Raw genomic sequence first — 26,015 nt, 5'->3', positions numbered from 1 at the left:
AAACTTGAGGACTTGTAATGTGTGCTACTGGGTGTAATGAACCTTATTTATATTATCTAGGAGAATTTGTGATAGTGTGATGCAATTGATTGATGTATTGTGGTTTTTGGCTGGCTGTCTGGGCAGACCGGTCTGACCGGTCGGCACCAGACAGAGACATTTTCTCTTCTTTGAGCTGAAGTGGTTTATCTTGTCATATGCATCATGTGTAGAATTTTTGTGTAGGCACACATACACATTTTGTACCCCACGGTTGCTAAGATTTAGGGGGAGTTTCATTTGTTTTCTTTGATTTGTGCAAATTGGCATGTGAGGCCAAATTTGTTGAATTCCATTCACCTACACAAATTAAGGGGGAGCTCTAATTAAATCTGAGAATTTAAAAGCATTATTGAATATCTATCGTAAGCTTTAATCGGTTTGTCATCAATCACCAAAAAGGGGGAGATTGAAAGTGCATCTAGGCCCCTAGTGGGTTTTGGTGTATTGATTGACAACACGATTAAAGGACTAACTTGTTTGCATGAAATTATGAGCAGGCATTTAATTTGTAAAATGATATAGCTCATGTATTGCAACAATTGTGTATGTCCCAATTGGTAATCTTTGTATGTGACAAGCTAGAATGAGAAAGAAAAATGGAAGAGCAAGGTATTCATGTTTGATATGAAGGCTCTAATATTATGTTGAAGCTTGTTAGTTTTTGTGGGACTCAAAGTGGCACGCAAAGTTGTAAAAGAAAATTGAGAGCAAGGTATTCATGGTTGACATGAAGGCTCCAATATCTATAAAAGGCTTGTTCAACTTGTGATGAAATTCATATGACAAGCAAAGGTTATGTGAATGAGACATAATATGTTGTTGCATAGTCTCAAATTGGGATGACTTGTCATATGAGATGAATATTGTTGTCAAGGGAAGCAAGCAAGAGAAAAGTGAATGAGACATGAGTTGATGTGCATATGTTGTCTCAAAATGGAAAGTTTGCATATGAAATTAAATGGTGAATTTATTTTGATAAAGAAGATTTCATGCGAGACACAAATCAATGTGAAGTTCAAAATGGACGGCTAGGATGAAGGTAGAGAGGACCGAAAAGCGTGTTTCAAGAGGCTATGCAAGCCTTGGCTTGGGGGGCGCAAGGAAACCGATACGGGTCAAAATACCGGAGATCCTAGAGTCATGGAGAGCTCTAAATTGAAGAGTGTCATTATTTGGTAAATGAATGTGACTTGTGAATCAAAGATGGATTTCATTCTTATATGAAGGAAGATTCAAGGTCACTAACTCAAGCAGGCATGCTCACTGAAATTGAAGATGTTGTCAACCTCAAGATATTGATTGAAGAAGTTTGGCTTGATCAAGACATGAAAGGTCAAGTGTTGTGTATGTCATTTTATGTGAACTTGAGTATAGGATGCCGTACTATCAAGGGGGTGCAACATCAGTGGTTTGATATTACCAAAAGTGCTCATAGCTATCCCATGTGAGAAAAATCAGAGAGAAACACGTGGGAGCAGAAAACCTACTGTGACCGGTCTGACCGGTCAGGCTCAACGGCTAGTTTATTTGAACCGACCGGTCTGACCGGTCTGAGGGACCGGTCTGACTCTAACAGAGCAATGGCTAGTTTTTGAAAGAGGGGTATTTATACCCCACACCCTCACCCATTCGGGGGTGCTGATGCTATTACATTCCAGAGCCATCTCTGAGCCGTGAGAGCACTTGAGAAGTCCTCCCCAACCTCTCTTTGTGAGATTTAAGTGAATCAAGACTACATCCTTGAGTTGGGTTGAGTGAAACCTTTGCTAAGAGAGCAATTTGAGCAGTGAGAGCATAAGCCCTAGCTTGAGCACTTGCGGTTGAGTCGCCAACTCGATTGAAGCATTTGTTACTCTTGGAGGTGAAGCCTCCTAGACGGCTAGGCGTCGCCGGCTACCTCCCAAGCTTGTGGTGAGCAGCAGCAAATTTGTTGCAGCAGTGATTGTGTGCCACGAGGGCACATGATCATCTAGTGGAAAGGAGGAGATAGCTTGACCTTGTGGTCGTCATAAGCTTCCTCAACGGAGAGTAGGATTCACACGTGGTGAACGTGGTCGATCCGAACTTCGGTGAAACAAATCACTGTGTGTCCTTTGCATCATCCTTATTTGGTTTGCCTCACTCTTGCGCTCTAGCTGTATTTGTGCTTCCACTTTGATCTACTCGGTTGTGCTGTTTCTGTGTGTTCTGGGTTGTGGAATATATTCATTGACACCTACAGAAGCACTACACCAAGTTGCATTTGTTCTAGAGCTCGTAAAGGGGAGAATTAACTCTGTTTGTGTAGGTTCTGCGTAGGACCGGTCGGACCGGTCTGTTCAACCGGTCTGACCGGTTGGGAACTTATCTGCAGGTTAAGTATTGGATCGGTCTGTCTGACCGGTCTGACCGGTTGGTGGCTGACATCTGTGTTAAGTGTTTTAATCTACAGGATTTGTGTTAAACGCCTATTCACCCCCCCTCTAGGCGACATCACTTGTTTCAGATCCTTTCACCCTCCCTCTGCTGGCCGCGGGCCCTCCCTACCGGCCGCTAGGGCCCTCCCTTCGCTGGTCGCCTGGCTCTACCCCACCGGCCACCAGGGCCCTCCCTCCGCTAGCTGCCTGGCTCTGCCCCCGCCGGCCGCCAGGGCCCTCCCTCCGCCGGCAAGGGTCCCCCTCCACCGGTGCCAGGGCCCTTCCCTCGCCTGCCGCCAGGGCCTGCCCCGCCGGCTGCAGGAGCTGTCACCGCGGGCCGTGTGACCTGGCCTCGCTGGCCGCGGGCCCTGCCACCGCAGGCCACCTAGCCTTGTTCTTGCAGGCCGCCTGGCCCTCGCTCTGCCAGCAATCTGGTCTTGCCCCCTCCGGCTACCCCAAAATCTGCTCTGCTATTGGAGATGTTACTAAGCAACAATAGTTAAAAGATTGGAAAGTTATATTCCAAAGGGTGAAGTTTTATTTTCAGCTGATGCTTTATTGTTTGTGCAATGATGTCTAAAAAGCGACGGGGACAATGTTATTGTTTGTGTGTATTGCTTCCTTGTGTTCTATTTTATCAAGATTGTAAATTGCATATTTAAGTTATCGTGAACCCAACAAACTAACCAAATATCACATTGTTATGTTCTATTTTATCAAGATGTCTCACTTTAGATATGGTTTGTGTTATCTGAATCCGCTTGGTAAAATGAATAATCATTTTTTATGCCTTTTATTAAGGTATGGCACTCTGCTAAGTCAATTTAACAATTCTGTGAAAAAAAGGATCTACTAAGGAGGTTTTTCTGGCATCTCGTGCCATCGGTTTGTATCCTGTCCCTGTTCACACTTTATAGTTCACACTTCAAGCTTGGTCCGTTGCCTCAAAGATGATATCTGCATGCGTTCATTTGTTTCTCGTTTAGTTCCCAATCTTTTTTTTTGCACTTTCAGTGAAGTGAAGTTAAACTGGCCTTCTGTAGTGTAACACCCCGGGTGTTAATTTCGCGCTTTAGTCACCAATTATCACTTAAGCATCATCTTTAATGTTAATCAAGCTGGTTTTGTTTTATTCAGTTTTGGCCGAGCTTTAAGTGTGTTTTTCTCCTAAATCCAAAACTCAAATCAAGTTTTGCCCAATATCAAAGTTGTAGATCTTTCCTTCCTCTACAACTTCTATTTTGGCCCAATTTCAAGTTTCTATATGAAATTTTGAGTTTTAACCGGTCAAAATCGAGCTAAAATTATTTTGGAAATGCTACTGTGCTTTCCTGTGCTCGTACGCGTGCCCATGCCGCCGACGACTCCACGCGTCGCCGCGCCGGCGATCCTCGCCCTACGCGCTTGCCGTCCTTATCCGCTCGCGGAAACCTAGCTGTTCCTTCTCCACCTTTTTCGCCCTCCTCGAGCTCGGGCTGAGAGCGCCGAGCAGAGCCGCCGGCGCCACGCCGGCCACCCCTCGCCGTTCTGCCACGATTCCACACGCCCAGAGCCGATTCACCTTGCCCTTCACCTCCTCCGCCCCTCCCCGAGCTCGGATGAGCTGTTCCCCGGCCGAATCGGCCGTCGCTTCGACCACCAAGAGCTCCGCAGCCAGCCCGAAGCTCCGCCCCAACATCGAGCCCCTCGCTCCGGTCCTCCTCCGCCCGAATCAACGTCGTGGTGAGCTCCCCCCACATCCCCCTCGACCTCCCCAGCCCCTTCACCGACCTCCACGGGCCACCCCCTCGCCGGGAACCGAGCTACAACACGACCTCCACCACTGCTCCGTGGCCAGCCCCCTCCCGACCACCTCCCGCCCTTGCTCTCGTTTCAAATCGGTCGCAGGCGAGCCCCTTGTGCTTCCCCACCACTCCCAGGCCGCCACCATGTCCTCCTCTCACCAGAATCGAGCCCCCTGAGTGCTCCTCTACTTCAACTCGTGACCAGGGACCTCGGGCTAAAATTTAAACAAGTCCAGGGGGCTAGCTGCACAACTATAGACTCAAATGAATAGTGCTGTGAAGGGTCTTTTTCAATAAATAGCTGCAAACTTTGAAAATCCGTAGAGAATAGTAGAAAAATGCTAAAATTGCAAAACCAGTTTTGTTAGCTTCATCTTTTAATGTTCTATACGATAGAACTATGAAATGTGTTGTTTGATAACTTTTGTTGTGCAGTTTTATTTACGCTAAGATAAATGCCTTTCTAGCTTGTTAAATGTATAAATAGAGTTAGGAGCATGCTAAAATTATAAAACTAGTTGAATTGGCTTTGTTTTAACATGTAGTATTTAGGAAAAATATTAAACCTGCTGTTTGTGTAATGTTTCTATGATGTTTTGATTTAATCATGGTTAATGCTTGTTGCAGCTTATTTATTTAATATCTGCAGTTCTGGATGTCTAAAAATTATGAAATTTATGCAGTAGCTTACTCTTTGCATGTCTAGTTCACTGTAAAAGTTTCATGTCTATAATCTATGTGCATGTTTGTATATCTTTAATTGTTCAAATTGTCTTGTTGAGGCCTATTTAAATGCTTTCTGTTATAAACAAAGGTTGGTAAGTTTTTGTTACACCCTTTACCAATCTCTTGTCATGCCAGTTAATTGATGTGCTAGATCATGGTTGCAAGTTAAGTGTTTGTTTTTGTTTAGTTGCTAGTTATAGCTCTCCCTTTGTTGTTGCTAAAGGAATCCCTTTCTGCATGTGTATGTTTCCAGTGGGATGCTTATTTCAATTGTTTTTCATGCTCTAGCATTAGAACTAGGACGTGGTTGGTTTTTGCTAAGCTTGGTTCTGGTTGCTTATTAGTTAACTAATTAATGAGTTACTTAGTTTGCTTTATGCATCTGCTTGGTCTTTTCTAAACAAGTTTAGTAATACTTTGTATAGGAAATACTTCAAGCTAAAATAATTGAATAAACTCTTGTAGTGTAGCACCAACTCTTTTACCTTTGAGCTTGTTGTTGTGTTACCCGATAAATGTTTGCACAGGCATGTCTTTCTTTTTAATTGTATCGCATTGCATTGCATCATGCTCGTGCCCATGCAATCATGACATTGTGCCTACCTTGCTTGTTCTTTTTGTTGTATCGTCTACTGCACTTTCATGCATTCAGACAACTGCATTGGTGCATCTCATTTAGGTACGCAAGAAGTACAATGCATGGACGTGAAGCATATGATTTTGGAGCCGAGACAGAAGATGGTGAATGGTGGATACATCTAGAAGATGGATGGATGGGTCCTGATGTGCATGACCGAAGGAAGATGCTCGCCAAGCGAGTATCATCTAACTAACACTGACATAGTGTTAATCCCAGGCAAGCCCCGGAGCATAACTCTTAATTTCAGTATCCAATGTCTACTATATAAGTATTGTGCATTTACGTTTCTAGGAGTTGATTGGAACCTTAGATGCATGATCACTAGGTTCCCTCAGTCACTCTACTAGTGTGCAAGTCGTTAGTACTGCAATGCTTAACTAGGATTCGTGAGTTATAGGTTCTGGTTACTTGTGGCAACATGGCTTGAGAATGAATCAATAAGGAAAGAGAAATGGAGACCGGGCGGAGATGGGTTTGGTTATGGATATGAATTGGATGGAAAGAAAATCTCCGCCTGTGTCGATTGAGAACCGTACCATTGTTGGCAGTGTTGATCTAGTTTGAACAGTACTAACCACATGCCAGAAGTAAGAGGTAGTCGAAACCGGTAAGTTGTATACCACTTTACAATGATACTTTTGAATTCCGACCTGCTACACTGGGCGTGGGAGTTGGCGGGTGTTGGATACTATGCCGCCTTCGGGTTCTCTGGGAGTTCGCCGTGAGGGGCCTATCACCTGGGTTTTAACAGGCATGGTTCAGATGTCGTGGTAATGATGGAAATAGTTGACGCACGTGGCCCGATGGGGCTTACATGTGTCGTGTTGGTTAGGTCCACCTTACAAGGTTAAATCGGATCGATTCGCCATCTCTCTCGATTAAGAGAACCTTGGTCACTTTGTCACATCGTAATAAGGATGGAAATGAGAATGGAATGAAGACATTTGATTTTGTTACCAGAGGATTTCTCTGATCTACCATGTGTGCTCTAGAAATTCAGGCAAACCTTGCTGGTATGGTTTATACTAAACCTGAGCTAAAATTTGAAAGTAAGGATCCATTGTTAGTAGCCTTTTCAGCAAAATAAACTCCAGAGCCAAAAAGCTTTGCATGTCTAGATAGTGGGCTAAGTATACCCATAGTCGGGTAAGTCTTGCTGAGTATTAGTATACTCAGGGTTTGTTGTTATTTTGATTTCAGATATTTGTTGCTGGTTGGAGCTAACCAGGATTCACACCAGTGGCCTCGATGTGACATCCTCACGTCTTCGTAGAATCGTGGTTTTTAAATCAAACTTCTATTTAATTTCTGTTGCATTTTGAACTCTGATATTTTACGTAAACTTATTTGTAAAACTCCGCATTGTAAATTAAATTTGAGAACTTTTGTCTGCTTGTAATCATCTGTGCTCGTCTTCGTGCGAGACTTCTAGTGTTTTTCGATCCTTAACCCGACAGACGACTCGATTACACCGTTTTAAGTGCGTGGTAACTTGATTAACCATTAAGATGACATGTAGCGCACTTAATCCGGTTTAATTTAGGCGGTTCTATTACATGTAGGCACTTGATTGTTTGGCTGTCATTACATTTGTTGGTGCAACTGATCTGGCTGAAACAGAGTTATCTTTGAAAGCCATGTGGGATGTGATTCATCCAAAGTCTGGTTCAAATGTAAGCTTCTTCATTTACTTGTTATCATGTTTCACAAACTAATGTTGGAAGCAGCTGCATCCAATTTTCAAGGATGATTGAATGTGTCTGGAATTTCTGCAGGTGGGAACTGTCAGCAAACCCAAGTCTCCAGTGTTAGCTGCTGCTATATCTGCTGTGATTGTTGTCATCTTCTAGTTTTCATTCTTTACATTTGTCTTCAGCAAATCCTAGCATTTAATTGCAGCTGTGAAAATAATTGAACATGCATAGATACACAGTATAGTATGCCAAGTTGTAGCATTTTTTATTTTTCATTTGAACTTCTGAAACTTGGGTGGAATTAAATTTGATTGAATGGCAATTTTGGTTTTTCAGGGTCTTCTAGGAGATGCTAGAGGAAGACATGGCAGTTGGTGCACACACTACACAACCAACTCAAGTGCCCATGGATGCTCTGCTATTTTGGATCTCTTAAGGATGAGACATTTTATAAACAAATGTAGTAGTGGTTATGCAAGAGCCAAATATGTGACATGTGCCAACCGAACTTAATTTATGGTTGTGTGAACACTTAGTCTTTTTGGCTGCTGTGCAGAGTTGATGTGTTGGCTGCTATATATGTACTGTTGAAGTGGTGTTATTAGTACAAGTTCAAACTATTATGACTTCATGAATATATTTTGAGCTATATATATTGTCTGGTGATCAATGTGGGCTATATATGTGTTTCTATTTAGTGAAATCAATTTTATCAAATGCTCAATGTGATCTTATTTGGTTTTGATTAATGTTAACTTAATTATTGTCTGCTATAATTAGTGTGAGCATAATTATTGCTTGATTTTGTAAGATCGTCTGACTGCTTAGAGTCTGATTGTTTGTCGCTAAAAACAAATATAGAGTCCAATTGTCAGTCGCGATAAGTTTTAACAGACAATTAGTCGGTATATATATGTCTGTCGGTATTTCTCACTTTAGCATCGAACAGTCGGTCGGTATAGGGTTGTCAGTCAGTATAAGTCTACAGCGACTGATCGTCAGATGTTGATTCAGTCTTTGCCAACCAAACTGTAGTCGGCATTTGGGGGGCTGTGGTGTAGTGAATCCATGGTAATGAAAAGGCCATAGTGAATGTTGGGCCATTTTTATTGATGGGCCATCATCTATTCTCAGAGCTCCGATGGATGGACGGACAATGGTTTCTTTATTATATAATAACTTTAATTACATATTAAAAACATGAATCAGGCTAACATATGGCCAGCAGTAAGCTAGCCCCGTCGTACGGCCGTTCCTTTTAGGGGAAGTCGATAATAGCAATTTTCTATTGTGGCAATCTTTCCGCTTTGAAAAAGATCGTAGTTTCAATACCGAGTGTCCAAATCAAAATCCAATTACACAGTTGCACTCGTTTCAACAAATGCTTCGAAACAAGATCCCACACCACTATGTTTCAAAGATATATTTTTTTGTGTGCGAAAATACTTTTTAGTGTATTCTAATTTGCTTATGATCTTTGCAAAAGTTGCTCATCATTTTATAAAATATTGCATGACTTGTCTACATTTAGTTAAGTGGATATTGATGTTAGTATTTAGAAGATAATTGGATGATGTGATTAGAGGATGATGGCAAATAATTGTGTTGGGGTAGGTGGATATTTATTGCATGATCAGTAATAGGTAACTTTAGCAAGTCAATTGAGTATTTTTACTAATTTGTGTTGATATTTTTCTAATCTATGTAAGCAATTTATGTGTATTTAAAAAATATTATTGAAACATATGCAAGTGATTTCTTGTTTTGAAGGTCTTTTCAAAAGAAATACAATTGTGCAATTAAAATTTGACTTTGACGAACGGTTCGAAAACTACAGCTTTTTAGAGAGAGAGCAATAGAATAAATGCTTCTACGTGAACTGCTCCCTACATATGCATGCGGCCATGCAGTCAAGTTATCAATAAGGTCAACCAGACCCATTACATTTTGAAGTGCTGTGATGACAACACATGCAGACCAGTGATCCTAGGAATTACAAGAGAAAATAGCTGAACTGTGATTGTTCACAGCTTTTGCCTACAGTGTAAGGCAATGTGCAACTTATTCTCTTGTCTGCTAATCTTAATCACCTTAAAAGCACAACTATTTTGGAGACACATAAATTGTGAAAGTAGAGGCCTTAGCCTCCAAAAAGGAGCCTTCCCCTTTTGCAACCGAAGGACTGCTTCCCTGCTGTCAGTATGAAATGTAACAGACTCTCATCTGTAGAACTTGCGTGGATGGTTGCAGAATCCAACAAAATACCCGCTAACAAGAGCAGCGTGGTCACCTTATCCCTTAATGGTCAGCCAAGGAAGAAAATTTTTGCAGACAAAAAAAATGCGGCCGGGGTGGGGGGGGTGAATGGACCCTACCAGTTTTCATTAAGAGGAAGCAACCCGGCTGCGGAAAAATTTCCCGAACCCTGACCCATGCCCGAGAGGATCAAGCTTTGCGGCGAGCACAGCGAGGGAAACTTTTTTAGCCCCTACCGACCGCACTGCGCGACCAAAAAATCTGCCCCCGAGGGGGTTCGAACCCCGGTCGGCAAGCAGGGGTGCTACTGAGAGCACCTGACCACTCGGTCAGGCCTCCGTTGGCAAATTTTGCAGACAAAGAAAGGGAGGGATGGATGGTTGTGCGGCATGAGCGGGCGGCGTGCCTAAAACCCGCGCCTGTCGCCAACATGGGGGAGAGCATAGAGAGAGAAATAGCATGCCTTGAGCTGGCATAGTTTCCAGCGACGATCCTCGGAGGGGAGGGCAGGGCTGGGCTGGGGTGGGGTGGTCGACGGAGAGATTGGGGAACCTGGAATAATCCGTTCCCAATTCTCCAATCTCTTCCCTCCCTTCCCTTCGTCAATCTCCAGCTCTCATCCAGCAGCAACAGGAGGAGAACGCAGGATCCTGTGTATGCCTCCTCCAAAACGACCAGCAACAAACAGCAAGGGGGCAGAGGGATACGCATGTGTGTTCATGGATCATGGTTCCCCACTTAGCTCCTGATGCGCCAGCCTCGTCACCGCAGATTGATTGATCGATTGATTACTAGCTAGTCCATTCACATTGACAAAGAGCGCCTCCTTCAATTTGATGGGCATTCCGTTGACATCTCAACTCCAACGCCAACAGGTACCATGTACATGTACATCACAACTGCAGGCTCATATGCCAATGTACAATTCTTCGGTTATCATCATTTCTGCAAATGTTAATGCATTTTCCGATCCATTTATGTACGCTACATGTCAATGTTTGTGATGGAAGTTTGCATAGAAGCAGGCTATATTGAGGAAGATTGAAGCACATAATTCTTCTTAATGCACAAATCCAAGCCAGTTCGTGATCCATTCTAGTTTTGGTGTTCCAATAGTATATTGTTCATACAAATCACTACTATTTATTGACACAAATATGTTGCCATGTTGCTGGATTACCTGACGTGATAGCTATGTTTATGTATATCATTTAATTTCCTTCCCAATAATACACAATCTCTAATTTTGGATATTATTACTTCATATGTTTAAGCATGAAAGATTGCTTGTGTCTTAGGGAAATTATTAGTGATTCTTCCAAACACATTTTGTGTCGGTAGCGTGTCACATTATTTATGAACATTATTGGATATATGTTTCGATAGTACTAGTAACTATTGTAGTGTACTGATCCTTTCAATTGCTCCATGAATAACTTCATTGCAGTTGATGGTAGTATGGTTGGAAATAAGACATGGTTTGGAGGGCTCTTCAACAGCTCAGGCAAAAGGCGACAAGTCAGTGCAGAGAAGTTAGTGCTTGATCTGACCCCTCTTCAGGTACAGATTTTCTGCCATCACTAAAATGCGTTTAGGCAAAATACATGCGCCCTTAGAGGATTCTGGATGGTCTCTTCTCTCGTTGTAGGAAATGATATATAGAGTACATATAATGTTCATATCAAATTTCTTCTCTTCTTGCAACTGAAACAACCTTTTGTTAAATACTCAGGAACAGAGATTGCAAAAATTGAAGGAAAGGCTAAATGTACCTTATGATGAAACTCGGCCAGAACATCAGGTAAGAAACTTTAACTGGCTTCAGAACACTTAGTAATAGGGCTAAGTGCATCCCATGATGTAAAGGCTGGAATTGATTTTGTTATTTAAAAGAATGAATATGCTGCAAGACTATTTGTATGGATAGAAAAAGAGACATGAAAAGCTATAGTTTCAGCCCTGCGTGTTAAACTATCATGTAAATTTGCCATGATTTCAGTTCATTCTTGCAATAATCAGCACAATAATATGCTTCAACTTGCAACTAGTTACATTCATTCAGCACAATAATGTGCTTCAATTTGCAACTAAATCCATTCAGCATCATGCATGGTACGCTTCAGCTTGCAACTGTATTTTGCTCTTTATTTTAGTATTTATACCTCATTGACTTGAAACAGATGTTGACTTGTGTATTTCGTTATCTTGTGAACTTTGACATTAGGAATCACTTAGGGCTCTTTGGAATGCCTCCTTTCCTGATACAGAGCTAAATAGCTTAGTTTCAGCACAGTGGAAAGATATGGGGTGGCAGGGCGTGAACCCAGCGACTGATTTCAGGTTACTTATAGTTTTTTTTTTTCCTGTGTGCCCTATTTTAGATTGTCTAAACTAAGTTTCACACGGTTGGTTTTTAGTTTTACAGGAATAAATTATAATGCTCTTTCTGGAAATAAATTAAATGCTCCTTGTCTCTTTCTTTTTAGAGGTCCACAATCAGCCTCTGGTTTATTCCAGCAAATGGCATGTATTCCCTGACAGATAACAGTATCATCTGACTATGATTTCAGGGGCTGTGGATTTATTTCACTTGAGAACCTTTTGTTTTTCGCAACAACATATCCGGTATGTCTTTTTTCTTTAGTATGTGTAATGATGTATGTGCCAGAAACCAAGGTTATATGATGGAATCTGGATTCGTCGATCTTGTATATAAAATGAAATCCTTAGGAATGAGCAAAGTGTCCACCTTGCCTTGCATATGTATATAGACTGATGCTTGCCGGTTATTTTGATCCAACAATTAAGCAGGCTCCTTTCAAGAGGTTAATGCTGAAGCAGCAAGGAATGCGAGCTGTGTGGGAGTACCCCTTTGCGGTTGCCGGTATAAACATCTCATACATGCTGATTCAGCTGCTGGAGCTCAACTCAGGTATTCTTTTTTTTTCTTAGGGGCCGGGAATGGCATCTAATCTTTGCATGTGAAACTGTCTAGTAGTTTCTTGGAATTGAGAATTTACATGTATAGACTATGTGCATTGCATCATAACAGATTTGTTTTTGGTCAAAGCACTATTAAAAGTAGTAATCAAAGTACGTACATCTAACCCACCATGTGCCACTGCATTCGTACGAGTCAAACAGCCCCATGATTATGCAGCCACATTGCTGTATAGTATTAGGTTTTGTTCCCTTTCTCAAGATGAGGAATCTTTGGATTTGATTACGACTGTTCGATGATGAGCATTATAATAGTGGGCACATGGATGCAGCTGGTGCTAACTGCTAACCGATGCGCAACCGTCTCGTCCCGTTGCATATATGCATTGTGCCACCCATGATTGCCTTGCCTGATCATCCATATATACTAGTATGCAGAACAAGCTGGTCTCACCAGAATCATCATGTGGTTTCAAACAGAAAACAAAGGCTTGTTTATTCGTTTCAATTTGTTTGATTGTTCACGTATCATCTCTTTGAAAGCAACAACTGATTGAATGATTGTTGGTTCCATAACTGCTAGTAGCTGTGCTGGTTTGGGTTATATGTTCCTTCAGATATGATACGCGATACCTGAAAGAAAGGAAAAGCTTGTTGACTGCTTTCGATTCTTTTCCTTTGCTTTATTTTTGGGTTTCAGCGCGGCCGAAATCTTTGCCGGGGATTAACTTTATCAAAGTGATGACAGGTATGTAGCTAGTAGTAGTGCTGCTGTATATTTCTATCGCATCTGGGAGCGACTGATTTTCATGAACTCGACTAAGTGTTTTGTGTTTGGTTACCAAATGGATGGATGGATCTTGCAAATTAATTATTAGAACGCGAGGATGCATTCGACGTGCTCTACTGCATCGCTTTCGAGATGATGGATGCTCAGTGGCTAGCAATGCGAGCGTCGTATATGCAGTTCAAAGTAAGCTGCTGATCCTTCTAGTTTGGATTGATCTTAATTTTGAATTAATTTACATCATGAACTATTGCTAGTTTAAGGATGCTTCAAATTTTGTATTAATTGTTTCCTTGCTGGCCATGGAGTATGTAATGCAAAAAAGGGACAATGAAATACTTGCAGGAGGTGTTGGAGGCCACAAAGCAGCAGCTTGAGAGGGAGCTCTCCCTGGAGGATCTCAACAGCATCCATGACCTCCCAGCTTACAACCTCTTGTGCAAATAGTAGGTAGATTATGATCCCATCCCATCAAGGGGGGGAAAATTAAATTAAAACCACACATGATGATCAGCATCAGCCTGTAAAAGAGAGGAGAATGCACCATCCAACTTGTACTCTCTGTGTCCATCTCTTGTTGATGGAAATACGACACAGTTTTGCCGAGGGGCCTATACTATACCAGGGATACACATACTATGTATATAAACGGTTGCGCGTGTGTATATGACCGGAATTCATTATACAAGAGCAAATATATATAAACTAGGTAGCTTGTCCTCTTTTTGGATTTTATGAGGTACGCATCAATGCAAATTACTAATTGAGCTTTTTCTGAGGCCAAGTTGTTGGCTTTAATTTTGCATTGTTTGCAGTCATGTGAAGAGAAGGATCCACTTGCTCTTGTTTGTTTGCTTTGACTGGATCCGTCCAATGATCGCAGGGCCAGTGCATTTTGTGCTTGGTTGATTGTGTGTATACATGCATAAAGATATTATATATATTATGTACATCTGGTGCATGTGCTTGTTCTGTTTCTCTTGCTCCAGATCTATCCTGCTGATTATTTCTGTGCTACCAAAAAAGAAATGGCCAGTTAAAGGGATGGAGAAAAGGAGGGGCGTGTCCTTGCATGCATGAGAGATGTATACGTCTTTGCTAACTTAGCTGTAAATGCTTAAACTTTTATAGTAAATAGATTTATTATGAAATGTATTATTTTACTATTGTACATTTTAAGTAAGTTTTCCTGAAAAAAAAAAGGCGGTTGAAGTTGCCACACTAGCTCAGCACTCACACAAGTACACTGAAATGGAGATACGCGCCATGGTGGCAATGGGCTTGATTTTTTTTATCGTTTGCGGTAGTTGCGAATTGCGATGCATTGGCATACGGACGACGGGTCAAAGCAAGACCTCTCAATCAGTCAATCTCACCTATCTATCTGTTCGTCTGTGCATGGAGATGAGATGAGAAGAGAATCGCCCATGTCCATGTATGTTGACCGTACCTCCATGAATGAATTGAGGCGATCAGCTAGCTGTTAGCGAGAATGATGGAGATGGTTGATCTGCCTCATCACCTGCATGCAGCTGGCTGCCTGACTGTGAAGAATCACACACACACTTGCCACTGCACTGTGTGGAACAGAAGAGCAAAGCATCAGTACTGATGATACTGAATGATCAGGCAGCCAGCACAGCAGCCACAGCAGTGCTCATGTTTCACTTCGAGTGATGAGTACCACTGAACACTCGTGAACAAAACACTAGTAGTATGTGACTTGATTTACCGTCATCATGATAATAATCCATATAAAACTTGGGTAATAACAAATTAACAGAAGCAGCAGCTCTGCTGGCTGACTGTTCTGTTCATCATCAGATCATCTACTAGCCGCCGTCCGCCACACTCCGGCGGCGGCGGGCTCCTCTGCTCCTGTTGCATTCCTCATCTCATCATTTCACAAAAGCAAAAAAAGAAAAAAGATCCAAAATGGCTAAACCAAATCAAAACACCCAAATTTTACAGACACCATCAGAAGCGCGCGTTCTCGAATCCGTGCAGGTCGCTCACCCGGTTCATGGACTTGCGCATGATGGCCACCTTCGCCAGCTGCTCCGCCGCGCGCCACGCCGACGTCGGCGTCAGCGGCTCCCCTGATCCCGACCCTGACCCTGACCCTCGCGGCGTCCCCACGGGCGGCGTCGTCTCCCCGTCTCCCCGCCTCCTCCGGCCGCTCCTCGCATGCTGCAGCTGCTCCTCCTGCTGCTGCTGCCGGTGCTGGCTGCGCCGCCACCGCATGTCGCTGAGCTCCGTGTCCAGGCTCGCCACCAGCTCCTGCTGCTGCTGCTGCGTCGGCGGCGACTGCAGCACCAGCGCCCGCGCCGACGACAGCAGGTGGATCGCCGTGGCCAGGTCCTGTAGCTCCGCCAGCCGCCGCGCCTCCGCCACCGCCCGCGTCGCCACGAACAGGTCGTGAAGCCGCCGCGACGCCGCCTGCTGCTGGCCCAGTGGCGGCAGCAGCAGCGCCTGCTCCGCGCCTCGCACCGCCTCCTGCGACGCCGGGTCGCGGTAGCCGCACCGCACCGACAGCGAGTGCGGGTGGCTGTGCTGCTGGTGCTGCTGCAGCGGCGCGCGCAGCTCCAGCAGCAGCTCCCGCTCCTCCTCCGCGTACATCTCGCCCAGGAGCACGCTCACGCCGGCGCCGCCGCCGCCGCCGCCGGCAAGCGCCACGGCCTGCTGCCCGGGGCCGCACGAGTACACCGCCGTGATCTCCCCCGTCGGGAACGCCAGCTCCAGGTGCACCTCCTGCATCACCACGCTGACCAGGCCGCCCAGGCACCTGGCGAACGCGTGCTCCACCGGAGGCTCTGCCTTCTCCTCCTCGGCCACCACCAGGGGCGGCGGCGCGTCGCCGATGGGGATCTCCACGTGCGTGAACCGCGTCGCCGGAGCCACGGCCGGCCGCCCAAACTGCTGCTTCCTTGACGCCGAGTAGTAATCTGCCGCCGCCGGCTGCTGCTGCTGCTGGGTGTCGGAGAGCAGCATGACGGTGGCCACCGGGTTGCGGTCACGCCGGTCCTCGAGCACCTTGGTGGCCTTGCGCAGCGCGTCGCCGACGCAGGCACTCTGCTGCTGCTCCTGCCCCTGCGTGCTCGCGGCGGCGGCGCAGACGACGAGGCGGTCCACGATCTGGCGCGCCGCCCGCTGGCCCTGCCTCGTCATCCGGCGCAGCGGCAGCAGGCGCTTGGCGGCGCCGGAGAAGGCGACGATGGAGAGGCGGTCGGCGGGGCCGAGCGAGGCAACCACCAGCCGCATCCCGCGCTTGAGCATCTGCAGCTTCTCCCCCATCATGCCCTGGCTCACGTCCAGCACCGTCACCAAATCGATGGCCGCGCGCCGCGAAGCGGCCGCCGCTGACGACCGCAGCCCGGGCGCCTTCACCTTCACGGCCACCACGTACTTGCCGTGCCGCCGCCCCGACGACACCAGCGCGGCCTCGGGCGCCACGGTGACCGCGAGCCCCGAGGTCCTGGGCCGCGGGAAGAAGCCCCTGAACTCGGCGCCCTGCTCCTCCTCGTCGTCCTCGTCGGCCTCCGGGATCGGGTTGAAGCCGCCGCCGCTGGCCGCGGCCTTGGGCGCCAGCAGCGGCTCGTCGTCGTCGTAGAGCTTAGGTCCGGCGCCGCCGCCGGATGATGGCGGCGTCTTGCGGCCGTCCGTGCCGGTGCCGCGGTGCTTGTCGTCATGGAAGGAGCAGTGGAGGCGGAGGGAAGCGAGGAAGGGCGCCTGGCGCCAGGGCGAGGCGCAGACGGGGCAGGAGAGGACGCCATTGGCGGAGGAGGAGCGCGCGTGGGCGGCGATGCAGGGGAAGTGGAAGGCGTGGGAGCACTCCGCCGTGAACACCGCCGAGCTGCCGCCGCTCTTGACGCCGCGCGAGCACACGCCGCACCGGGCCTGCACATTTGTAAGTGAAATCATCAGAGACTGGCTGACACATTTTGCAAGAAAGTAAATTTGGCTTGCTGATTTTAATCTGTTCCCAAACAAAGAAATGAGCAACGTTGGGATGAGGAAAAAGGTGGACTTTTTGGGCACTAGCGGTAGGATCATTTGGAGCACTCGAATCACAAAATCCCTCTCCTCACGGTCATGTAAAGCTGCTCTGATCTGATTGGATCCATCTTTTTGCGCTCTAGGACAGCTTTTCTTCCCTTTCCCCTTTTCTTCCTTCCACTTGACACAACAAAAAAGCAGGGGGATTTGCATCCTCCTGCTTCTAAAAGTGCACAATACTAGAGAACACCAGAATCCATCTCATCCTTGGTGTACTATTTGTTTTGTTGGACAATGGGGGTTGGAGGTGAGATCCAAAATCCAATCCATGCAAGGAAAAGGCTGCTCTTGGTGTTGTTAATCTAGCCAGTGTAGATCACAGAGATGTGAAGGATGGTGGCTGCAAATGCAAATGGAACCAGGGAAAAACAAAAAGCTGCTAGCTGAGCTGCCTGTGTGAGAGACGAACCCATGATATAATAATAATTGCTCAATCATCACAAGGTGGAGAGGAAGAATCTCAAGAGTAAGGGGGATTAGGACAAAACAGGGGAGGGTGGTGGCAATCATTGCAGGTTTCTAGAGAGCCTAGCGTAGCGAGATGGGGATCACCAATCCGCACCGGCCAAGGCAAAAGACAAGCTCATTGCTGCTGCACTAAGTTATTGCCAAGATAGAGTAAGTTCATCTCTTTGCTTGCAGAGCTGAACGCAGAGAGCTGAAGGCAGAGCGGGGAGAAAAAATGGCACCCACTTGCAGCAGCCTTGGATCGATCAAGAGAAGAAGAGCTGACCTTGGACGGGAGGAGCGAGGCCTTGAGCAGCGCGAATCTGGAGGGGGATCTGGGCGACGCCGGCGCCGACAGCGCCTGCAGCAGCGGCATCCGGTGCTTCCTCATGGGCGCCGGCGCGGAGGGCGGCGTCACGGGCGCGGCCTCCGCGGGCTGCTGCAGGGGCTTGGTGCGGCAGCGCAGGGTGGGCGTCGAGGGGGTGCTGCTGCTGCCGCCGGCGCTGCCGCCCCCAGTGGCGGCGCTCTTGACGGCAGAGAAGAATCCGCCGGCGCCGCCGCCGCCTGCGGTGGGCGCGTCCTGAGGCCGGCGCTTCTTGTTCTTGGCGTCGCGGTGGGCGTCGCCGCCGTTGTCCCGCTGGACGGACGTGCACAGCGCCCTCCGCCACCCCGTCCCCATCCTTCCGCTCTCTCTCTCTCTTCTTGATTGGTCAAGGCAAGAAACCGGAGAAGAGGAGGAAGAAGCAGGGAGGAAGGTGGCGAGCTGCAACTGGCCGCCTGCTGCTGCTGCTGCTGGTCTTAATTGCTTGCTGCTGGTGCTAATAATATGCAGGGGAGGACGGAGGAGCATCATATGGCAATGGCATGGCAAGGGAATCCCGGGAGCTACTCTCTCTCTCTGCTACTCGGTTTGTTGGGGGTGTGCCCTGTGCTCGACTCGACTAGTTAAAGGCCTTATTTGGTTTCAGGATTTTTTTTCAGAAGTCACTATCACATCAAAAGGAATCTTATTATTTTATAATATTAAATAAAATCTGTTTATAAATATTTTTTGACAGCTGAGTGTTTTTTCGCGAGACGAATCTAATGAGCCTAATTAATTCATAATTTGTTATAGTGATGCTACAGTAACCATTCGCTAATCATAAATTAAGATAGCTCATTAGATTCGTCTCGCAGTTTAGCCCCAGGGTTCTGCAGTTAGTTTTATAATTAATATTTATTTAATACTTCTAAATACTAAAAAGTCCCTAGGACTTTTTTTGAAGTCCCTATTTCTAAACACTCCCTAATTACTGCTGCGACGACGACGACTCCATGTGCCTCCCCATTTTTTTTTTAAATTTTAATATTCAGAAGAATCCTCAGCTCCTCCTCGAGAGCTCAATGAGAGAGAAGCAATTATTATTATAGAGCAAGTACTGTAAGCAAGCAGGGGCCTACTCGCAGTCGCGTCCCACAAACAGCTCTCTCTCTCTCAAGCTTGGCTCTGCCTCGAATCGTATCGCATCGCACCCCAACTCCATCATTTATTACTCGGAAATTCCTGTTTGGATCGTCGATACTCGCTCCCTCCAGCTTCAGATCTTCCTCTTCCTCTTCTCTCCGGGTAGTATTGTTATTGGTAACTTAACTGATGACGGACGATCATCGCCAACTTGGGAAGCTGCGACCTCGAGATTCGCGACCTTTTCCCACTAGGATCAGCAGCTGAGCTGAGCTGACACACCACAATATTATATACTACTAGTACTGCTACTGCACGTACACACAGTGTGCTACCACAAAAACAAAATCATAATAATCTGGTTTCGGAAAGATAAAACTTTTCAGGCTTACTATTATTCTATCAGTAGAACAAGGAGCTCGTCGTCTACTATTCCCCGCCCTGATGACACTCACACTTGTATCCTACTCCGTAATCCGTATAAAGCTGCTTGCAGTGATTTTAACTATGTTGTACTGTACTACTTATATGAGTAGTAATCTTTAGTTTATGATGAAGAACAAAGACATGACAACTGCGCTCTGACAACCGTAGTAAAACGATGGAACCTCCGGTTTGGTCTGCGGATAGACCACACGGACACGGAGTCCTTGCAACGAGGTGCTCTCTCTGACTTGCACATCCATCTCTGCCGAGCCATCCACGTGACAAGCAGGGATGTGACACCATGTAGGTCAACTCTCAAACCGCTGCACACAGCGGCGGAGGAAGCCGAAAATTTCAGGTGGGGCGGTGGATTACTAGATTATGTTTAAATATTATACGGAAATAAAGATTCACAATAAAAATATGGTTTAGAAGTACCTCAAATGAAGAAAAACACGTAAAGTACGCATCAAATCAACAATGGGACCAAATTCTTTTCCGGTCATCAAAAGAAAAATCATCCAAATATATATCCGTGAGGCGAGCAAGTTTATTCACATCAAAGTTAGAGAATGAATCTCTAGGATCAAGGCAAGCAAAGCAAGGAAGTAATTCCGATGATACCTCACTGAATCGATGATCAAACTCTGTTGTGATAGCATCTATGGTAGCAAAGAAGGTATCAACACGAAAGTAATGATCTTGACTGATGTTGTTTCTCCCTCCTTTCCTTGATCTACCAAATCTTAGTACACTATCTTCCATATTTGGTATTGGGATATCATTTTCTTGGCAAAATGTTTTGACTTCTTCAAGTAGTGGCTCATAACCTTCGCTTCTCAAATTGTTCAAACGTGTTTTCACGTCAATAACCAAAGACATTACGTTCCTCATCATGCACCACTTGCAGAACTTCTATTATTGAGTCCCACATGGAGTGCTAAGTAGGCATTCTTCCATTGCCTAAAGCCTTCTTTTGTAAAGGCCTCATAACCAAATTTGTCATCATCTACACCAACTCTTCTAAAAAGATAACAACAAAAGCAATAAGCCTTACCATTCACCAAGCTATATTCCAGCCAATTATATTTCTCAAACCATTCTTTTCGAAAGCGCCTTTTATCTTCTCCTCTAGGAAAAACATGACTACTAGGTTGAGCTGGACCTCGTTCCATGAAAGCCCTCCTAATTTCATCTCTAATATTTGGACTAAATTGCTCAATTGGAATCCGAAGCCCCGGATCAGAAATGATATAATCCGGATTGAACTCAGTTATTGTACCTTGATCATTTTCATTGCTACCTGGTTGTTGGCCTATGGTATTGGTGTCCTCCAAATGAGTTTCCACCACCTCTTCCTCCTCTATTATGGCATTACCAACTTCACTTCCATGAGTGCTTGGATTTGTGCTACTGGATCCGAATGGACTAAAATAGCTCTTTAGATCTGAAATAAATAGTCAAATTCACATTAAAGTAAATTAGCTTAAGTTCCCAATCCTATACAACACCCAAAAAATACTACTTCTCTCACCTCTTTCTTATGCCTTTCTTTTCCCTTTTCTGCTAAAGCTTGGTTGTTGCTCCATGGAGCTTGAGCCGGCGGCTGCCTTCCCTGTATTTGAGATTCCTTCGGAGAACGAGCTTGAAAAATGTGGTTGGCAGCTCGTAGTGCTGGGCCTTAGCTTTGTCCGTCTCAATCGCAATGGGCATCTCTTGGAGAGCTGCATTATTTCACAAAGGAATCAATTAAAAGTTGCTTGCGCCAAATTAATAAACCGAACTAGCAACTGATCGATGCACGCACTCACAGTGGACGAAGTGGAGGAGGCTCTTCTCCAACCCCTAAAATCGCAGAATATCACGAAATTACAGAAGCAATCTACTTAGTAAGCTCTCAATTTGAGAATCCTCGTGAATGTGTGTTCGAGATACCTGTGGAGATGGAGGCTCTGAGGGCACCAAGCCCGTCGCGGACGCCACGAAGGGCCAAACCAGCGGCCTCGCGGCAAGACGAGTGCGCAGCAGCAGCTTCGTATATGCGTACGGACAGGTCGGATACTAAGGCTTCAAGCTCCGCGCAGCGCCCGCGGATCTCGGCCTCGACGTCGGCGGCCGTGGCGAGGTCCGCCGCCGAGCGGAATCGGGCGTCGACTAAGGAGCTGCTCCAGCTGCCACCGCGCGAGCAGCAGCCGCGTGAGGCGCCGGGTGACCGCGTCCCGCGTCCGAGATGAGGTTGCGCTCCAGCGCTGCCAGCACCGACCGCGCCGCCGCCCCGTAGAACCGCTCCGCCGCGGACGCCAGCCTGCAGCACGGAGCCGGGGAGGCAGCGAGGTGCCCAGGCGCGTCGGGGACTCGGGGACCGGGGCCGTAGGGGCGGAGGGCGCCGCTGCAGGGAGCCGGGATCTGGGCGAGGGCGTCGGCCGCGCGGCGCCTCGGTGCGCAGCCAGTGGGGACGACTCGGACCGTCGGACGAACTGACGAAGTTGCGGCTGCTAGGGTTGTTTCTTCATGGGCCGATGCAGTGTATATCCACTATGGGCCGGCCGAGGTATGGCGAGCGCCACACCTCGCCACACTGGGCCCTCCGCCACTTGCTGCACATCGTTTCATGAAGGAATCCAAGTTTATCAAAAAGAAATGGCACGATGCAGCTAGCGCCGGAGAAGAAAACCAAGACATTCACAGCTGAAAGTGGGGTGAAATTGATGAATCGCAACGAAAATGGATGGCGGAACATTCTGAATTTCCATTGGTAACAGCTCTGGCCTATTTTTACTACTTCGAGCAGTGGCTATAACATACTCATCTGTTTTCGTTGAGCGGTGACAAAAACCAGGGATCATCTGTTTCCTTGACACTAATCATTTTGTTTAGAATTACAAGGCTTCTATCATTTCGTTACTGTAACATCACTGTTGCAAATCATGGATTAAATAGGCTCATTAGATTTGTTTCGCGATTTACGGCTCATTCATGCAAAAAGTTTTATAAATAGACTTTATTTAGTACTCCATGCATGTGTCAAAATATTCGATGTGATGTTTTTTTTTGTGTTTAAGGGGTTTAAGGGTAAAAATCTAAACAGGCCTATGTAATCTCTTGGAGTAGTACGGAATTTTTTTCTCTTTTCAAAAGAGGATTAATCGGGAGTAGTTATGGCTGCTGTACTAGCTAGCGCGCTGCGTCGTTCCTGATGTACGTAGGTAGCGGCTACTGCAACTGCCGAGTCTGCAATGCCGAGGCGAGCAGGCTTTTCCCCTCCGGCTCCGGCAAGGGGGGCCCACGCGTCAGAGGATCCTCCCGGGGCAAGGAGGCGCCCTGTCTCTCTGACCAGTCTGGCCATCTCGTCAGCTTTCAGCTCTGATGGAAGTGATGAGGCCGGCGGGCGGCGGCAATGGCCTGCCTGATGGCCTGGATGCCTGATGGCCCAATTGGCCATGGGAGTTGCATCACCATCCTGGTCGCTGTGGTCGGCACCTCCTTCACTGTTCACACATGTGGGTGTGGGCGCAGCGGATTAATTGCACATTGGGATCCCATCGCATCGCATCTCATCCATGGTGAGGTGATGCCTCATGAGCCTCCCTCTCCATGCTCATGGCCACGCATCAACCAACACACCGCGCCTAATCACGTTCGCGCCTACCCGCTGCTGTTTTTATTTTCTTTCCTTTGAGCTAATGGGATGGGACGTTTATTTTCTTTTTTGAAATAAAAGGGCTTTTCTTCTTTTCATTTAGGTCTTGTTTAGTTACTTTTAAAATTCTAAAACTTTACAAGATTCCCCATCACATCGAATTTTTTAATGCATGCATGAAGTATTAAATATATCTAAACAAAATAACTAATTATATAGTTTGTCTATAATTTGCGAGACGAATCTTTTGAGACTAGTTAATTCATTGCGGGATAATAATTATTAAATATAAACAAAAATGCTACAGTATTTTACACCCAAAACATTATGCATCTAAATAAGGCGTTACATTGGTTTCTGTAAAATTTGGTGAAATGTATACGTGTGTCACACACACAAAAAAAAGCTCCTAAAACTACAGATGAAATTAAAGCTCATGCTTAATTTTTCTTTCCATTGAAAATAGAGGAGCATGGGACGCCCACGTCGCTCTTCTCGGGGGCGACTCGGGCGGAGCCTAGCTCCCCGCGCCGCCGCCCCTTTCCCCCGCCCCACTCTCTCACGTGCCGCCCAAGCAGGGCGGGGAAGTCCGCCCAGCTACTGCAAGGAAGGCGGCGGCGAGGCACTCGTCATACTTGTGCTCGGGACGCCGTCACTCGCCGCGCTCGCCGCCGGTGACCTCGACGGCCGGCTTCCGATTCCGGCCACCCGGCGGCAGATCCGTCGTCCTCCTGGCTTGATCTACTCCCTCCGGGGTTGGATCTGGGCTATAGGCTGGGGGATCGGCGCAGCGACCTCCGCTTCTTCACCGGCCGCTGCTGCCGATGGCGACGCCACCGGGCGCCGCCCACCTCCCGGGTCGGCGTCCTCCCGCCCCCGGAATCGGCGCTTCCCTGCCCGGATCCGCTCCCCCTGAAAGCATCTAGGCCCCTAATTCAAGTTTTGGTAATTAATGACAACGGTTTGTGGATTAACGAATTCATTTGAGATAATGAGTATAGGTTGATCCACAAGTGAAAGAGATTTGGTTGTGAACGTATGGAGTTTTGGAGATGATAATCAAAGCTCGGACTCAAGGCAAAGGTATAAAATAGGGCTTTTGCGTTTTACCGGTCACAAGGCGTTTAGTGGATGAAAAGTGACCGGATTTGTTGGATAGATAGCCATACTATCAAGAGGGGTTGTGTACTCATGCTTGACGGGTCTTTAGTGCCATTTTGTTCAAAATGTCTAGTTGCATGCATGAGGGCTAACGACGTTTTGAAAAGATTTGAAATAGACTAAGTTCGAGAGCTGACTGAGTAACGGCGGACAGTCCGCGCCTGAGGGGCGGACAGTCCGCGCCCGTTCCAGAGAGCTTGCAGAGGCTCTGGTGGGCTGGCGGACAGTCCGGCCCAGATGTGCGGACAGTCCGCGACAGTTCCAGAGAGCTTGCAGAGGCTCTGGTGGGCTGGCGGACAGTCCGGCCCAGGTGGGCGGACGGTCCGCCACTGTATTTCAATTTTGTACCAGAAAGGGTGTCTAACTGGTGTGGGCTTCAAAGTCGAACGGCGGACAGTCCGGCCATGGTGCGCGGACGGTCCGCCGGCTAATTTCAAATTTGTACCAGAGAGGTTGTTTCTCTGGTTTGGGCTGAAAAGTTAAACTGCGGACGGTCCGCTTCTGAGGAGCGGACGGTCCGCAGGCTAATCTCAAAGTTGTTCCAGAGACGTTGTTAGTCTCTGGTGGGTTGGAACTCTTATCTGCGGACGGTCCGCCACTAGGGCGCGGACGGTCCGCCAGGGGTTAACGGCTAGTTCTGACACACATTAAATGCACTCTGACTCACTGGTTTATAACGGCGGACAGTCCGGTTTTTGAACCGCGGACGGTCCGCGACTTCGCAGAAAAGAGTGTAACGGCTAGTTTTTGGAGGGATGTCTATATATACCCAATGCCCGGCCATTGGGTGACTCTCTTGGCCATTTGGATAGCATTCTTGACACATTAGAGCTAAGGCATCCCTCTCTCACACACACTTGCTTAGAGATTGCATTTTTGAGAGTGTGAGAGCTTCCTAGTGCATTGCATCAAGAGTTTGAGCTTTGTGGCATTAGGGATACTTCAAGCAAGCGTCATCAACTTGTTACTCTTGGGAGTTGCCGCTCCCTAGACGGCTTGGAGAAGTGGATTTCGTGGAGCTCCTCCAAGGAGATTGTTGAGGAGCCCCGATTTCGGTTGTGAGAGGTTTTGTGCTCACCTCACCGGAGTGGTGAAGAGCAACTCTAGTGGAATCGAGGTGTGGAGCGGTTCCTTGATTCAAGACCGGCTCAAGATCGAGAGGTTCTTGATAGAGGAGCGGTTGATTCTTGGAATCCACCTCAACGTGGATTAGGGGTGACCGGCAAGTCATCGACACCACGGGATAATTTCATGTGTCAAGCTTGGTTACTTCTCTTGCTCTCTTTAATACTTGTTTTTACTTTGAGCAATTTACTTTACTAGAGCTTGATTTGTGACTTGTCACCCTAGGTTGCAAACCCATCTAGAGTTAGTAATAGCATGACATAGGGCTTTCCTTTGTTACTAATTAAATTTCTCTAGTGTTTTTGATTTTAGATTTTAAACCGCCTATTCACCCCCCTCTAGTCGGTGTTTTTGATCCTACAAGTGGTATCAGAGCTAAGTACTCCATTAATTAAGGATTTAACAATCTTGGAGTAGAACAATGACTAGTGATCATGGGATTCATGTT

At 46.6% G+C, this 26,015-nt stretch overlaps 3 protein-coding genes across 3 annotated transcripts; 1 reads left to right on the top strand and 2 right to left on the bottom strand.

The window, feature by feature from the left end:
* Positions 1–10,996: 10,996 nt before the first annotated feature.
* Positions 10,997–13,926, top strand: LOC120681959 (ELMO domain-containing protein A). Its single transcript, XM_039963658.1, has 8 exons — positions 10,997–11,098; positions 11,271–11,339; positions 11,763–11,878; positions 12,109–12,163; positions 12,350–12,470; positions 13,179–13,226; positions 13,357–13,451; positions 13,611–13,926. The coding sequence occupies exons 1-8, from the start codon at positions 10,997–10,999 to the stop codon at positions 13,710–13,712; spliced, it is 708 nt and encodes a 235-aa protein (XP_039819592.1). The 3' UTR covers positions 13,713–13,926.
* A 1,038-nt stretch (positions 13,927–14,964) lies between these two features.
* Positions 14,965–18,681, bottom strand: LOC120681958 (E3 ubiquitin-protein ligase WAV3-like). The gene is made up of 2 exons (XM_039963657.1): positions 18,055–18,681; positions 14,965–17,162 (listed from the first exon to the last, which is right to left on the bottom strand). The coding sequence occupies exons 1-2, from the start codon at positions 18,619–18,621 to the stop codon at positions 15,243–15,245; spliced, it is 2,487 nt and encodes an 828-aa protein (XP_039819591.1). The 5' UTR covers positions 18,622–18,681; the 3' UTR covers positions 14,965–15,242.
* A 2,526-nt stretch (positions 18,682–21,207) lies between these two features.
* LOC120682985 lies at positions 21,208–22,246 on the bottom strand. The gene is made up of 3 exons (XM_039964995.1): positions 22,221–22,246; positions 21,577–22,133; positions 21,208–21,365 (listed from the first exon to the last, which is right to left on the bottom strand). Exons 1-3 carry the CDS (start codon positions 22,244–22,246, stop codon positions 21,208–21,210), a joined length of 741 nt encoding a protein of 246 aa, XP_039820929.1.
* Between the last annotated feature and the right edge of the window lie 3,769 nt (positions 22,247–26,015).

This window comes from Panicum virgatum, chromosome 7N, assembly GCF_016808335.1.
Source record: "Panicum virgatum strain AP13 chromosome 7N, P.virgatum_v5, whole genome shotgun sequence".
Lineage (NCBI taxonomy): Eukaryota > Viridiplantae > Streptophyta > Magnoliopsida > Poales > Poaceae > Panicum > Panicum virgatum.
The sequence above is the reverse complement of the archived record's forward strand: the minus strand, read 5'-3'. Positions and strand labels throughout refer to the sequence as shown.

Excerpts from the sequence above, each read along its gene's own strand:
- LOC120681959 (XM_039963658.1), top strand. The coding sequence starts at position 10,997 with ATGGTTGGAAATAAGACATGGTTTGGAGGGCTCTTCAACAGCTCAGGC. Across the intron at positions 11,340-11,762 it reads AAACTCGGCCAGAACATCAG|GAATCACTTAGGGCTCTTTG; the intron begins GTAAGAAACTTT and ends CTTTGACATTAG. Across the intron at positions 13,452-13,610 it reads CGTCGTATATGCAGTTCAAA|GAGGTGTTGGAGGCCACAAA; the intron begins GTAAGCTGCTGA and ends AAATACTTGCAG.
- LOC120681958 (XM_039963657.1), bottom strand. The coding sequence starts at position 18,621 with ATGATGCTCCTCCGTCCTCCCCTGCATATTATTAGCACCAGCAGCAAG. Across the intron at positions 17,163-18,054 it reads CCTCGCTCCTCCCGTCCAAG|GCCCGGTGCGGCGTGTGCTC; the intron begins GTCAGCTCTTCT and ends ACAAATGTGCAG.
- LOC120682985 (XM_039964995.1), bottom strand. The coding sequence starts at position 22,246 with ATGTGCAGCAAGTGGCGGAGGGCCCA. Across the intron at positions 22,134-22,220 it reads AGCAAGTGGCGGAGGGCCCA|CCGCAACTTCGTCAGTTCGT; the intron begins GTGTGGCGAGGT and ends CAACCCTAGCAG. Across the intron at positions 21,366-21,576 it reads CAGAGCCTCCATCTCCACAG|CTCTCCAAGAGATGCCCATT; the intron begins GTATCTCGAACA and ends GAAATAATGCAG.